This window comes from Pezoporus flaviventris, unplaced genomic scaffold (assembly GCF_033815535.1).
Source record: "Pezoporus flaviventris isolate CSIRO_AGI_PZ_B2104156 unplaced genomic scaffold, CSIRO_AGI_Pfla_v1 ptg000002l, whole genome shotgun sequence".
In the NCBI taxonomy this organism is placed as follows: domain Eukaryota; kingdom Metazoa; phylum Chordata; class Aves; order Psittaciformes; family Psittacidae; genus Pezoporus; species Pezoporus flaviventris.
This window is the reverse complement of record NW_026892550.1, coordinates 84,976,320-84,991,968: the sequence shown is the minus strand read 5'-3', so window position 1 is coordinate 84,991,968 and position 15,649 is coordinate 84,976,320. Positions and strand designations below refer to the sequence as shown.

Below are 15,649 nucleotides of genomic sequence, written 5' to 3'. Positions count from 1 at the left end.
ATGGAGCAAGTGCAACCTGGTTTATATTTTAATTTAGACCAGAAGTGGGACATCTCGGAAAGAATGTAGAGCTGGAAAAGAGTCAGAGAAGGACAACAAGGATGATGAAAGGTGTGCTTCAATACCAAAACCAACTAAGTAACTAGGAGTCATCAGTCCTAGCAAAAGAAATGCTGGGAGCTAGGGAGGATTAGACATCTGTGTAATCATTAGCAGTCTGGAGTGGGAAGAAGAGTCCCAGTTTTGTTTACTCTCCCTTCCAATACAAGTATTTTGGAAGCATCTAATGAAAATAGGGCCAGGACAGCACAGAACAAAGACAGTAGCCCCTCATGGGTGTTTTGGTGACCTGTTAAGCTCCTTGCCAAAGGATGTTGTAGACAGTAAAAGTTTAAAGTGATTCAGACAGTATTTGGACAAGTTTAAGGAAGAGAAATGTAAATAAATAGCTATGCAGGAATCAAATCTAGCTCTGGATGTTTATGAGCTGACAGCAGTTGGAAAGTGTCATGCAGAAGCACTGTGTGTGCTTGCACTTTAGTCTGTCCTACTATGTCTGTTCTTAGAATTTTATCAGTATAATACTTCAGGAAGCACACAGAGAAAATATCAGTTGCTGAACCAAGTGGAGATGACCTAGCCTGCACTGCAGAGATGTGGAAAGGCCTATTTAGAGCTGGATACCCAAAGGGGAGATGCAAAGTGCAGGTGGAGGAAGAGAATCAATGAAGGAAAACAAGAAGAAGGTACTGAAGAAGATATGAGGCTAAGAAACAGCAGAATGCAAAGCTTAATACATTTTATATTTCTGGCTGAAAAATGAGAGATGGAAATCCCTGTGCTATGAAGTGTCATGTCCTGCACCAGCTTACACCAGTGGTTACCTCAGCCCAGCTGGGGACCGTGACAAAGTAGTAAACGTTTTAACAAGCAGTGGTTATCTGTAGCTTTAACTGTAACTTTCATGGCCAACTTACATTGTACCAAGCATGGAACAGAAAGATCTGATAAAAGGCAGTAGTCATCACACTGGATATTTACTAAAAGTTAATTGACAGGAAACAGGAACTGCCACACTGAATCTGACCTGATATCAATCTACCTCAAAATTTCATCTCTAAGACTGTCCAACGTCAGCCCTCTGGGGAAAATACAAAAATGCAGTAATAAGATTTTCTGATTCCAAAACTGTTTATTCAATATTTTTGATATTGCTGTATGATCTGATGTAGACAGTTTAATACTTCTTGTGGTTTATGCTACTGGAAACTAGATTGCTTTATTTACCATATTATAGGTTTTTTGCCCATCATGCTACATTGTTGACTCCAGTTACATCCTGTGACAGTAAATTTCATGATCGAATTATGCATAGTGCAAAAAATCAATTTGGTGACAGTTTTAAATTTGTCATCTTCAAATTTCATTATAAGTTTCCTATGTTAGAAAGTCAGGAGAATAAAATTTCCAGTCTTTCTTCTCCATTATATGAATTTCTTTCTAGTTTTGCATCTTCATCTGCTTCCATGTTTGCTCAGACAGCGAGAGTCTGTTTATATTGACATACTGACAGCAGCAGAGAAGTCATTTACCATTTCACTAATTTATGCCAGACAAGATGGCCACAAACTAGCACCTCAGTAAAGCATATTTCCTTGCCATCGTATTTGTCTAGAAAAATAAATATTTGATTACTATACTGAAATATATCAAGTATGTAACACAGCATTTGCCCTGTTTGACTATCTGTAGTCACACTGTTTGTTATTGCACACTTAGCAAAATAGTTCTGTAAACTGTTCCTTGGTAATGCCACCTTCTGGAACCTGCAATACAATGACTGTATGGGTCTGGCAGAACCTGATTTTTATGTGAAGCCAAATTGAATGGTGTTTTTGCATTCTCCAGAGCAACCTCAGCACAGGTGTAACACTTAGCACTTATTCCAGACATTTGCACAGTGAACACCATTAGAAGCTGAGATAAGTTTATGAAATCCATTGACAGAATGACCCTTTGTTTGGATGTTCTACACAGATTTTAGAATCTGACAGATTCCAAACTTTGCTTTTTTTTTTTTTTCACTTTTTTTTTTTTTTCCCCAGAAGAAACAGAAATTAGGGTGTTCAAATCCACAGTCCAGGGATTCTGCAGAGTTGGCAAAGTGAGCTCTCCTGCACACTTCATCTGGCTGTAAGAAGGTCACAGTGCTGACAGAAATCCCCAAGTTACTTGTTACCTGCGCCCAGCCCAGTCTCTGTCGAAAACAAAATAATCCTGCAGCAGGGATGCAAATTTGCTGGACAGTACGATGAACTAAACAACTGAGAGTTCCTTTTATTCTCTCACTCTGTCCATGGGGAAGCTAAGCATCTAAATTCGTTGAATATATGGGGTGTCACACAACTTCTTATAAAACATGCATGCAGAACTGAAAGTAGATTTCACACTAAGGAAAGGACAGGGCACAGAGGGTGGGAGCTGCAAGCAAACACAGAAGTCACACAGTTCATCAGTCAGTTACAGAGCCTGAGTACGCTGGGGTTTGAAAGACATCAGCATTTCTGACAATTCAAGTAGAGGCAAAAGCTTTGGCTGGAGGTGAAATAACCTTTGCATCATTCTGAACTGCTGTACAACAGTGCTCCTTCATCCCTGCAACCGGGATGGCCAGACTTCTTGGAATAACAAACAGCTGCTTCAGTGAATGATTTTCACCACTCCAGTAGTTTGCTGTCCAGCTTTGAGGTGAAGACCTTTTACAGTAAAAGACCAAGGTTTGGGGAATAAAGGCAATAATTTCCTGTCTGCTATCAAGATAGTAGGTTTTTATTGGAAAACAAAATGCATACTTGATTAGCCACTAGCTGATGTACTGTAAGTAGAAAAGGAAGGAAACTTTACCCCAGCCAAAACTTGCAGGCATTCAAGGAGGAATTGAGCTTGTATCTTCTAGTATTTTAAACACTAGATCTAATATTTTAAATTGGGCTCTCTCCTGTGGTCTTTTAAAGATAAAATCGTATGCCAAGAGGAACATTTTTTCTTTTCATAATACATGTTTTCTTATGAATGCTGCTTTTTGTATTATATTTGGCACAATTTTAAGTTGGAAATAATCAAGCACATGTGATTTACAACATCACAGCCTGTGTATCATATTAATGGATACCTCAAGTGTATCTTAAGTTTTTTAGTTCAAGTCAAGGTTGCAGTTCTGGAGTGCACACTTGATATCATACGTGCTATGCTTTGCAGGTAAGAGTTGTCTTGGAGTGCACAGATGCAAGTCTTTTCATATGAAACAGAACTGCAAGATGCACTTCAGCCACTAAAGATCATTCAGTTAATAGGACCAGCCTAGTGCTAGTCAGAAAAAGAATTTCAAAATATGACACAGATAAGAAAGGTCTTTTGTAAATGCTGTGTCACAAAGCCTTGACATAAGAGGTTTGGATTCCCTCTTGCAAGCTAAGAAATATGCAAGTAAGGCAGGACAGGTAAAGCAAGTATTTCTACATGGCTAGGTAATAGGTCTAAACAGAATTATGGTTGAAATCTTATCTTCTTCCATTGCGGAATCATACATTTAATTTCACACTGTGGGAAGCAATTCAGTAGCAATAGGAGTCCAAAAACCATCTCTCCCTGAAACAGGGACTCTGACCTAGAGTCTGGAAAAACTAGGTGGGTATATTATGTTAAAACATGTTCAAAAGAGAGTACAAACCTCCAGCCTTGCTTTAGAACATAAGCTCACAAAGTCAGAAATGCAAGTTCACTGTCCAGTGGACCTAAGAGAGCATTCATTTCCATATGTTCCCCAAGCAAGACTACTATGAGCACCTGGCTCCAAGACAGGAGAGTAGGAAAGGGTGGAAGAGAACTTGAGGCTAGGAGAGGCCAAAGAAAGAGAGGGTAGTCCCAGATTCTGCTCCCAAGACAATTTCTGTTTCTTGAACCATGGGCTATTTTAATATTACAAATGCATAAACCAAATTTAGAAACCTCTGTAATCTTCATGTTAAGTAGGGTGGTATTCAGTGAAATTAATGTGAAGAAGTTTTGGGACCTAGAAATCTATCTATAGCCAAGTCTTACTCTGCATTCTTAGTTAAGGCTCTGTTCCATAAGGAGATGCTTTCTGACAGGAAACAAAAATAGACTGGGATTTGGTGGCTGAAATTCTCAATGAATTCTCTTGATAAGATTCTGATAGTTAGAAGCTGTAATACAAGGAAATATAACAGTTTAAGATAGACAGCAGGTAGGATATCCTGCGCATGACACCACAGAACCGTGTTTTTGAGAAACAGGAACTAGCAACACAGACATGGGGTAGACCTCGAGCAGATAAGCTCAATGGGGTGTATCCTGATTTACCAAATGAACCAGGTCTGATGAGGCTTAATATTGTCATGGCTTCCTAGCGCACAGGGCCAAGGAGACAAGAGTGAGTGACTCCAAGACAGAGCAGTCACAATCACACGGATCCCTCTGCTTGTTCGTTTGACACACCACGGGACCCTTCAGGGCAATTTCTTTAGAGAAAACAAGCTCCAAGTGTTATGCTTACCAAAGGCCAGTGTGCTTTTTCTCTCAGGTCAGGAAACTCATACAGTTCCAAGAACAATTCTGTGGTAATAAGGCAGTATTAGTCACCTTTACTGAGAGCCAGAGGAGGCAACGCCTATCCCTTTACTTGCCAGCCCTGTACTTGATGGACTCTTGGACAAGTTGCTACCAAGCAGAAATATCAGTGCTTATTAAAGCTGCTGATATAAAAGAATTAAGTAGGAGCTGCAATTATGGATTTCCTGTAATTTGAATTTTATAGTTGTTATTTCTTATTAAAGTACAGTTTAGGGTAAAGTCTGTTATTTTTGTCTCCATGTAGAGGGCACTGCATTGTGTTTAATGAGGAAAATAAAGGTTTTGGAAAAGAGTTAATCACAGGGGAAAAAATAATCATAAAATAAATACAAAAAAAAGTGTGAAGAGAGGGAATCAATATTTTCTGTGGTTCATCTGTACTTATTTCAAATCTTGATTTGTTTACTGTGTTTGCAAAGAGAAATAAAACTAGAAACTATAACAAAATTCTTGTATGCAACTCCTTCCGCAGAGGAAATAACAAGTAATGCAGTAAATTTTCCTCGTTATATTATGGGGGATATCTTTTCTGCAACATTGTGCCCACCTGCAGATTAATACCAAGAATAAATCAGATACAAAACAAGTTCATTTTGTACAGATGATGGAAATTGGAGGTAAATGCAGATGATTCTGTCTGTTAAAGGACACTAGAAAAGGAGTAGCTGCAGTTTAAGTGGCACTTCCATTAACTAAATGTGTGCTTAGCTAGCAAATGAATTTAAAGAATCAAAGGTGCCTATGCTTAGGATTAACATCCAGCTAATTACCTGATCATTTTTGCTTTGCAGCACCACTTTAATTCAGTGCATGAGAGATTACACTGAGCAGCTGCTCAATGTTTGTTTCAACCTTTTGTTCAGAGCAGTACTTGAGTAATAGCAAGCAAGACGTAGGGCTACGCTGACCATGTTCCCTTTCTGCCTCTTTCTATGGGGGTGGCAGCGCAGAAGCCTATAAAGTGCTCTCATAATGTCCTGGTTACAGAAGAGAACATTATCATTCCCATTGCAGAAATCTGGATTTAAACTGTGAAGGATTGCAGAGATCACTATCTTCCCAACCTAAGATGTCATAGCATTATATACAGTCCCTTATATATCTTCCACCAACTTAGCAGGACTTGCATATAGGCAGCACTTCAGCAAATTAGATACCAGGGTTCCAAAGCAGATGGGTGCCTACAGTCATACACACAACTGGAAATGTAGTTTACAGATTTCATTAGTAAAATAAAGAGTAGGTGGACAAAAAAAGTCAACCAGCAATACTTATTTAATGATGCTTTTATTTTACAGGATACAAATTTCTTTTTAAGTACTCAACAGGAATTAAAGTGCTTAATTTTTACAATTCTCCACCCATCTTATGACCAAATATACATATATTACAGAAAATATATACAATATCTGCAAAGTTTTTACATTCATATATTTCTTGACAAAAAAAAATGACCACTTACATTTGCACAACTTACAACGGCATTTATATTTCACCTTTTTAATACTCTTCACTTTATTGCAAAACCAGAACAAATATACACCTCTTCCAAATATTAGGGGTTTTCTTTTAAAAAGTGTTTTCACAATTCAAATCAGAAATGTTTCCATAATGAAGGGGAATTAATGCATAGACTGGAATTGTGATGTCAGACATTACAGCTGATCCGCTAAAATTAACATATTAATCTACCTTGAGGACTGCAGAATAGAAAACATGCTAATAGAAAGAAACAAACCCATACTTCTATTGCAAACTGTTCCCTATATGCAACAAATTTGGCTTCTTTCTAAAAAATGTTAGGGCACACATACATGGAAAAATGTTTTGACATAGCTCCCCCTTTCCTGAATATTTCCACCATGAATATTTAATGCATCTACAAGGATGAACTATAAACAAAAAAGGTTGGTGTTACGCCATGGCTGAAAACATTTTATTCAAAGAAATCTGCTTGAAGAATTTAGAAAAGGAAAACCACATTCTGCTTTCATTTATGCTAGGCAGAGGAAGGAGTGAAAGCAAAATGCCATAAAGTCTGGGAAGAAATTTAATCACAAGGCTTTAAAGGAGGCAGATTGAGTGCCTTACTGAATTTACAGTGTTTGGGGTTTTGTTATTGTTGGGTTTCTGGGTGGATATTTTTGTTTTGCTTTTTAAATTAGGCCAAAATAGTAAACATGCCACAAAAGTAGATGTACTTTTGTTGATATTTTTCTTCTGAAAAGCATACTCAACACAGTCAATATACAATATACATTATATTTTGAATGCAGCACAGTGTGTTTTTGATTGTAAAACACTACTTGAAAACAGGTCATCTGAATAACAGTCTGAAATATATAAATACACATATATACATATACACACACGTACATGTGTATATAGATATACATATACAATCATTAAGTTAATGTTATGTTGTGTTAAGGGAACAGGATTTTAGGAAACAATCTGACTGGCAGATTAAAAATCCTACCCAAGGAGATTACTTCACTACAGACCCACGGGGCAGAACCAGCTAAGTTATTTCCTCATACCAATAGGGCCACAGACTGGAGAAAAAAAAGTAGCTCCATATATTTAATTTCAGATTTCAAACAAGAGTACACCACAGACTAAGAATGCCCATTTCACCATTACATTTATGTTAAGGATAGTCAGTTCTACCACAAAGTCATTTCTCCAATCATTTACTTCTGGATGTATACTTCCAGTTGTTTACATTCACCCTTACATTATCTCCAACTGAAACCCAGCTGAAGTTCAACCAAGCACTGTGATTCCAGATGAGACACAGTAAGTCAGCAGCTCTCAAACTGGTGAAATCTTGATTTTCCACAAGTGTACCTATATAATGAATTTAAATCACTGAAGGTATAATAGCCCCAGCAGTCCTGTGCTAGTTTACACCAGCTGAAGAGATTTATGGAGAAAGCTCCTTTTTGTCACTTCAAATTATTTCTAAATTCATTAATTTTACCTTGAAATGAATAGCTGACCAGTTTTTATACTAGCTGTGGTGATGTAGGTTTTAAAAAAAAACCCTCAACAGACAAGAAACCAACAAACTCCAAAGAACCTGTCAAGTGTTTCCGTATCTTTACCACTTATTTTTATACATATTTGTTTTATTTTTTTTTTTCCTCCTGACTCTACTTGCAACTCTTTGGAGCATACTTCTATAGCCTCCTAAAATTACTTAGGTGGTAGTGTATTGATTCAACATTTAATCAATGCCTTGGCTTCATCCACAATTCAAAAAAATGAATAAAAATCTCTTTTCTACAAAAGGGATTTAGAATCTTTGAGGAGATTTATAAAGCATTTTGAGATGGTTCTGCATAAAAAGATGCCACTATATATTATATGCACGTAAAGTGTTTTAATATACTACTCCAAATAAAAGACAATGTATGGTATTCCCATCTCTATTTTGCATATTAAAATTAAATACATGTTAGAATAAACTACTCAGTGCAAAGGGATTTGAAAGGACTAGATGCTACACAGATTTTACAGCAGCTCTTCAACCAAGCAGTATACCTCATACCTGTAAACAATTTTTAGAGGATCTGGAAGAATGGTGATGACATGCAGATGTCATGATACACTATTTTTTCATGTTAGGGGAAAAATATTAAGTACTTTTGAAAACTACGTTAACATCTTCCAAATATTAATGATAAAATGAAGCCATTGTTGTAGTTGAACACAGATAAACCCACACAAAATAATTTATCTGCTTTAAATTGCACAAACATCTGAACACTTTGAAAATGAGAAACGAGAATCTCTTGAACGTAAGAATCAAAAAGCTTGAATAATTCAGAAGATCTATTCACATACATTCGTGTATTATGAATGAATGCTCAGTTTTAGTTTATTTCTTTTACACAGAGCTTTATGTTAATAAATTCAATGCATTAAAAAAGTAAAATTAACAGCTGAAGTGGTAACAGCCTATACCTTGCTAGAATGATAGTTTTAATTTGACTGCTCTGGTCACAGTACTTAAACCACAGCAGTTACCACTTTGAATTCATTCCTCTGAGGTCATAATTTACAATTCAAAGTTAAAGTTTTGGATGCTGTAGGAGGGCTTGTCTGTGGAGAATGGAGTGAAACAATTAAAGTGGTTAAATCTAGAAGCAACATCTTCATCTTCTGATCCCCTTTAATACTGTGGGTACATACTTTCCCTACAAAATACATACAGAACCATACATTTAAGTGCCAAGACATTCTGAATCAGAACAGAACAATTCTGACCAAGCAACTGATTATATGAACATGAAATAGGTTTCACTAGGGTAAATAAAATATCTCACGCTATCTAAACTTGAAAGCCTGAGAGCAAGCATGAGGCTAACATCCAAATAAGTAACTCCCAATGCTATGTTCATTTCAAATTGTTTATGCCCAAATGCAGCACTTTGTCTGCGAAATGCTGAAACCATTCAAGCAGCTTCAGCTACTCAGTACCACTATAACAAATAAGGCAGCCCAGAAATTGCTGCTTCTAATAATTTAGCTGGAATAGGTCTTCCCACTTGGCTCAGAATTAAATTTACAGGAGTTCAGAAAACAGAATGTAATATGCAACGCCAACTTGGCTGGGAGTGTTGATCTGCTCTGCAGAGGGATCTGGACAGGCTGGACCACTGGGCTGTGGCCAATTGCATGTGGTTCAACAAGGCAGAAATCCTACATATGGGCCACAACAGCCCATGCAATGCTACAGGCTGGAGGAACAGTGGCTGGAAAGCTGCCGGTGAAACAGGACCTGGGGGTGCTGACTGACAGAGCTGAACATGAGCAGCTTGTGCCCAGACAGCCAAGAAGGGCAACAGCATCCTGGCCTTTATCAGCAATACCATAGCCAGCAGGGCCAGGGGTGTGATTGTACTGGACTGCTTGCTGAGTCTTGCACAGCAAAGGTGTGCAGGACTCAGCACCTCATGTCCTGCACAGTATTTGAGGTGCTGAGGCCACACCTCAAATACTGCATTCAGTTTTGGGCCCCTCACACCAACACAGACACTGAGGTGCTGGATCATGTCCAAAGAAGGGCAACAAAGCTCATGAATGATCTAGCGCACAAGTCTCATGGGGAGCAGCTGAGTGAATGGCAGTTGGTTAGTCTGGAGAAAAGGAAAGACCTTATTGCTCTCTACAGCTACCTGAAAGGAGGGTGTAGCGAGATGGATGTTGGTCTTTTTTCCAAGGCAACAAGCAGTAAGCAAATAGCCTCAAGTTGTGCCAGGGGAGGTTTAGATTGTATATTAGGAAAAAGTTTCTTCACCGAAAGGGTTGTCAAGCACTGGAACAGATTGCCTAGGGAAGTAGTTGATGCTAAAGGTCTTTTCCAACCTAAATGATTCTATGATTACAGTGATACCATCATATTATTTTCAATACAGCTCAGTCCATCTTATCTAGAGACTCCTTTAATGCAGCTTCTCCCCTTACACTCAACAACTTGAACATGAGAAACAAAGGTACACTGGGATGTGGCAAGATGACTCTACAGATCTCACAATTGCACTTGAGGCTCTCTAGAAAATACCCACTCTCAGGAGATGACCATTGAAAGCAAGCTAGCCACAGAAAGTTGTTCTTGCTTACTGAATGTTCCCCCTTCCCTTGCCAAGATATACACAAGATAACACATACTAGCTAGGGAGACCTTGGTGAAGATTTGATTGTACTCACCAGTGTGAATCAAAACGGGCTTGAGCTGCCTGCAACTAAAGGCAAGTACAACTGACAGAAGTAACTTAAAGAGAATTACAGAAGAGCTTGCACATCAGATAAAAGTAATACTAGGGTTACATGCAGAATAATCTGGGCACGTGGAGTACCCAAGGAAAAATCCAGAACTGACAAGCACAAAGTCAGTTGTGGAGTTACTGTACAATGCTGTGTCCTGATAATTACTAAAACTAGTGTGAAACGTTGAAGTCTAAAGGCAGATTTGTGCAGGTGAGAGCAAAATCCAGACCACTAACATTAAGTTGCATGACATTCTTCTTACCAAAGAATGATAGACACCATTGGATGCTTGACACTAAAAACAGAGGTTACTTTAACAATCCCTTGTTAAATGCTAAATGAGCTGGGTTTGTTCTTTTGTGGTTTTTTTTTTTCCTACTGTGTGACACAAAGAGTAGCTTTGGAATTCTCACTATAAAGAAGCAACAATTTAAATCTGCCCTCATGTTACTAACTAAACTGAACTTGAAACCAAGCTCTTCAGCTTGACATGATTTAAAATACAGATTGCAGTTATATCAAGAAGTACGACTCCTGAATGTTCTTATGACAAATTAATTATAGAAGCTACATATTTTCTTTCCTTTCAGGGGTCAGAAAAAATAGCAATGATTTTAATTGTCTATCGATAGTCAATCACTACCTCCGAATTTGCCATATTTAATTCAAGGATGTTACAATAAAAAATTTAGGGAGGTCATTTACCTGTATTTATAAAAACCCTAATAAGAATGAAAGTTCATGAGGGACCTAATACCATAAGGACAACAAGTCCTTATTCCCATAAGTGGAATGCAAATAATGTTAGTTAAATTGAGATTTGAGATTGCTAACTTGATAGTTAACTTGAGGTTTGCCGGCTCAGACTTCATACTAAATTTGTATAAAGCAGGTTCTACTTTAGAACAATAATTCTTGAAGACTGTTGTCATAAATATTACAGTATTTAATCTTCCGCAAAAATTAAAAGGCTTAAGTTGAAAATGTTCTTTTGTTCCAAAAACCATAATAGCCAAAACTCATGTTCCCAGAAGGTTACTAGAATCTGTTGCTCTTCTCAAACCACATACTGCATTTGAGTAATTAACTACTGCACTCTTAAAGGAAAACAGTGATAGGACACAGAAAAAAAAGCGACTGCTCTTTTAAACACAACTGGAACATATTTGTCCATTGCATGCCACTTACATTACTGTTATTTTTTTGATGCATAAAAATATCAAGATCATTAAGTGTCAGCTATTAAAACAAATCACTGAAAAGTATTTGTTAATTTAGAACTGTGTTTAATTTCAAATAGAAAACATGCTTTTTAAATAAATTATTCACTAACAGGAACCCAGTATCATGAAATCAAAGCAATGATCAAGAATTGAACATTTTTAATACTGTACATATATTATATATTGTTTTCTCATATTTTAGGTATTAATTTCTAGATTGAAAAATCAATAGATTGTTTCCTTGATAAATTGAAACTTTAAAAGCCAATATACCTGTGAAAGCAATTTGCATTACTTTAATTAAAAGAGACAAGTGAATACAACATATGTACAGATCTGTGGAATTCAATCTATAAACTACATACATTAAACCAAACTGTCCCTGCATATTTAACTACACATCTATTTTGGAAATGTGGAGGTATATCTTTTATCCTGTTGCAAGTCCTAACGTGTAAGTAGGAAGCTTCAGTATTTGCATTCTTAATGAAAGAAGGAAACATTAAACCAAGAGCAACTGGATTTTCAAAAAAAAAAAAAAAAAAAAAAAAAGGTTGTATCATGACAAACAAGTAGTAAGTTTTTTTAATAACATTCACATTTTTTAAAAAAGTCTCTGAAATGGACCTGTACATCACCTTTATTGACAGAACATAAATATAAGAAAAAGATCCCTAAAAAGACCAGAATTTTTCCCAAACATAAAGTGCTAAGATGTGTACAGTTGTAAGATTTCTTGATTGAGCAAAGAACAGTTAACACAAAGGTTAACCGCAAATTCAACTGAAATCTTTCAAAAATACATGTGTTCTTGAGCTTCAGCATTCACAAGTTTTAGAAGACTCAGGTTGCTCTTCTAAATTCACCTGCAGTTCAGTTTGACATTCTGGTGTCTCACCTTTTACAGCTAAATGGATAACTTTCAGCCATTTCTGTTTTAGTTCCTCATTGTCCGCAGCAAAGCTGTGCACAGACTTAGACTGGGTCAGTTTGAAGCTGTGTGGGAGGTCAGCGCTTCTTGGAGTGTCATCTACTGTATAGCCCAGAAGTGGAATTGTAGCCAGAGCTTTAACATCCTAAGAAGAAGAAATTCTTGATTAAGAATAGACAACTAATTTGCCCGCTAACTCTCATTTACTATACAGGTTGATGAAAACAATAGGGTCTTTCCTCCATTCCTAAGCTATCAGACTTTTCTTCCTCAGATGGCAGTGACAATTACTGAAATCTTTTCCATTTTATCTGCACATACCTGTGGAGCACCATACATGTACAGCACAAGAGCTTCCTGCTTAGGTATAACACACCATGCTTTCTGCCAGGGCTTTGATTTTTCCATGTACTGAAGAAAGCTGCATATAACACTATTTCCAGAAACTTCTGCAGATTCAATCTAGGAGAGAGTGCAAAGCATAAAAAGGAAAATACAGACTAAAACCACAGAAAACAGAAAAGGAAAACTTCATCACCATTCATATCCAACCTTGGATAGAATCTGCAAAAAAAACACTTGAGCAACTATCTAAGTAAGATCATGAAGGACTGGGTTTATGGAAAATATTTATATATTACATACTTACAATCACAACATGTACTCCCTTAACATGTGTAGTCTGTTCCTTCTTTCATTGGTAATTTTGGATTACACACTTCTAGATCATTCTAAATTTAATTCTGCCTCCACAGATAGCCTTTCTATGTATCTTAGGACCTACAACATCCGATTTCTAAACAACATCATGTCAGGCATTTAAGTGCTAACAACTGTCCAATATGACAGCTACGCTTTTTTGGTATTCAAAATATTATGGCAGGATCAGATGCAAATATATTTTTAAGAACAGCATAAGAATGCAAGCACGTAGCAAAAAGATTAGGTGAACTGCTTAAAAACTGAAGACAAAATGGCATGCTATTTGGGATAAATGGTGATCCTGAGAAGATCAGAAAGAACACAAAACGATCATTTGTTAAAGTTCCCTTGAATACATTTTTTTCTCTCCTAGTAGTGGTGCTGTCTGGCTGCTGCAACATGCTACTAACTGCTCTACTGTCATGAGAGCCAGCAAGCAGATGGACATTTCTAAGAGACTCTGTAGCTCCTTAGCTACCTTAAAAAAGGCACCATGCCAAGAAAGAGCAGACTCTTGACTATAAGGTAAGCTAGTGGAGTTTTGCAGTCCTTACTTTCTTATTTAGGAGAGTGTAGTGAAACCAACATGGATTAAGACCTGTATATGGAATCATAACCTGTGTCTTATTTTTGTCTTCTTTTTCTGTTGTTATTTAGCTCACGGGTCAATCCCTCTCTACTACATCTCAAGATAAGTATGTCTTAACAAAATTAAGATGATCTTTCCCTAATGTAAGTCAGGTGTTTTGAAAGGGCCTGTAAAGGGGGATTTAAGAAATGTGCAGTTGGTTAATTGCAGTTGTAAGGTGCCTGTTTCTCCCACAGTTATAAAAGAAACATAGCTCCTTATTGTCTGATTGAGACCTTGAATTTTTAGATGTCAAAAGGTGAGAGCAACTTGATGACTTAAAGGTACATTGCGTACACTGATCAAAACAGTATTTTACAACTCAGACTTGGAATAGCAAAATTTTCCCTTATTACTCTCTCTTCCCTCCTCAGTTCTTTCAGTTTGGGTATGTGTTCTCAAAAATCATTGTAGCAGCAGTGGGTTTTATTGCTATGACAGCTTAACGAAGAAGAATAAAAATAAGAAACAATGTAGTATTGTAAAAGATTAATGGTGAAAATCAAAGTCTATTGGACAGGATGAATTTGGTCCACATACCTTTTATTTCTCAAACAGAAAATAGCCCTTCAAGAATGCTACCAGTTTTCACTTACTGATGAATTGAAACTGCGTGTATGCACATATATGATTTTTAAATTACTTACCTCCAGGATCCCTTTCTTCTTCTTTTCTTCACTGTCTGTACAACCAATTATAACATGATAGCAGTCTTTACAGACTTTGTTCAATTTATTGCCATCATATTCAAGATGTGCCTTGTAATCAGAACATTTCCAGCAAACCACCTTAGAAAAAAAAGATAACTTACATATAAAAATCATGAAAACATAATTGAATTAAAAACCAGTAATATTTTCTCTACTTAGTAATATATTGTTTCATTCCACAGAACAAGAAAGATAATGCCTTTATGACATGTCATTACAAATTCAATTGAAAATGATTTTCCAAATTTGTGCCACTGCTGCTTAACTAGAAGCAGCTTTTACTATTTACCTGATGAAACTTCGTACTTTCCATAAAATCACATTAGTCTTTCAGTCCTATCTGTAGGTTAAAGTTAGAAATAGAATCTAGCACAAGCCATGCTACAGAAAGAAAATCCTTCAGCTTCCTAGAAGAAAATCCTTTCCAGTTTGTTAAGATGCCAACCTGAAAAGCTATATTTACCTTTTTTTTATCTACATAGCCTGAGAAATGTACAAGTGAGATGCACATTATTGATGAAAACAATAATAAGAAATAGATATTTTTAACCTGCTATTAAATTTTCAGTTTTATAATCTGTTCATAAGTACACAGAATAAGCCAATATCACAATGATTTTTCTTCTCACTGTACATTTATATGCATAAAACTGCAACCCATGAGATATCTGAAAGAACGTTTCGTTAGCAATGTTTTTCCACAGAAATGTTCTTTCAGATGAAAAAGATGCCCTGCATAAAAATTTTGAGTGAAGTTATTTCAAGAAAGAACGGCAGACAAATGGACTTGGACCACTCAAAACACCTGAACAAAATTTTATTGTGGACCGGGGTTTTGCAGTACTAATCTATAACACTACCTTCAACTAATATCCCTAGAGAATACTACTGAAGCATTCCCAATTAGTCACTGCTGGAAAAACACAAGTGACCCAAAGTAATACACATGGAAAAAAAAAATAAAAAATTAAAGTGCATAAACTGTGATAGTACTACAAGAGAGGGAAATTAGGAGTCTGAACAAGAG

The 15,649-nt window shown here is 36.7% G+C and overlaps 1 protein-coding gene across 7 annotated transcripts in view; it reads right to left on the bottom strand.

Annotated features, from left to right (window-relative positions):
• Window positions 1-11,353: 11,353 nt before the first annotated feature.
• Window positions 11,354-15,649, bottom strand: part of FGD4 (FYVE, RhoGEF and PH domain containing 4) — a 109,438-nt gene continuing 105,142 nt past the window's right edge. For all 7 annotated transcript variants that reach the window (XM_061444861.1, XM_061444862.1, XM_061444863.1 and 4 more), the window contains exons 15-17: window positions 14,560-14,700; window positions 12,904-13,044; window positions 11,354-12,727 (exon numbers count right to left, since the gene is read on the bottom strand). In XM_061444861.1, the coding sequence (XP_061300845.1) occupies window positions 12,470-12,727; window positions 12,904-13,044; window positions 14,560-14,700 (540 nt within the window). In that variant the 3' untranslated portion in view covers window positions 11,354-12,469. The remainder of the gene's footprint in view (window positions 12,728-12,903; window positions 13,045-14,559; window positions 14,701-15,649) is intronic.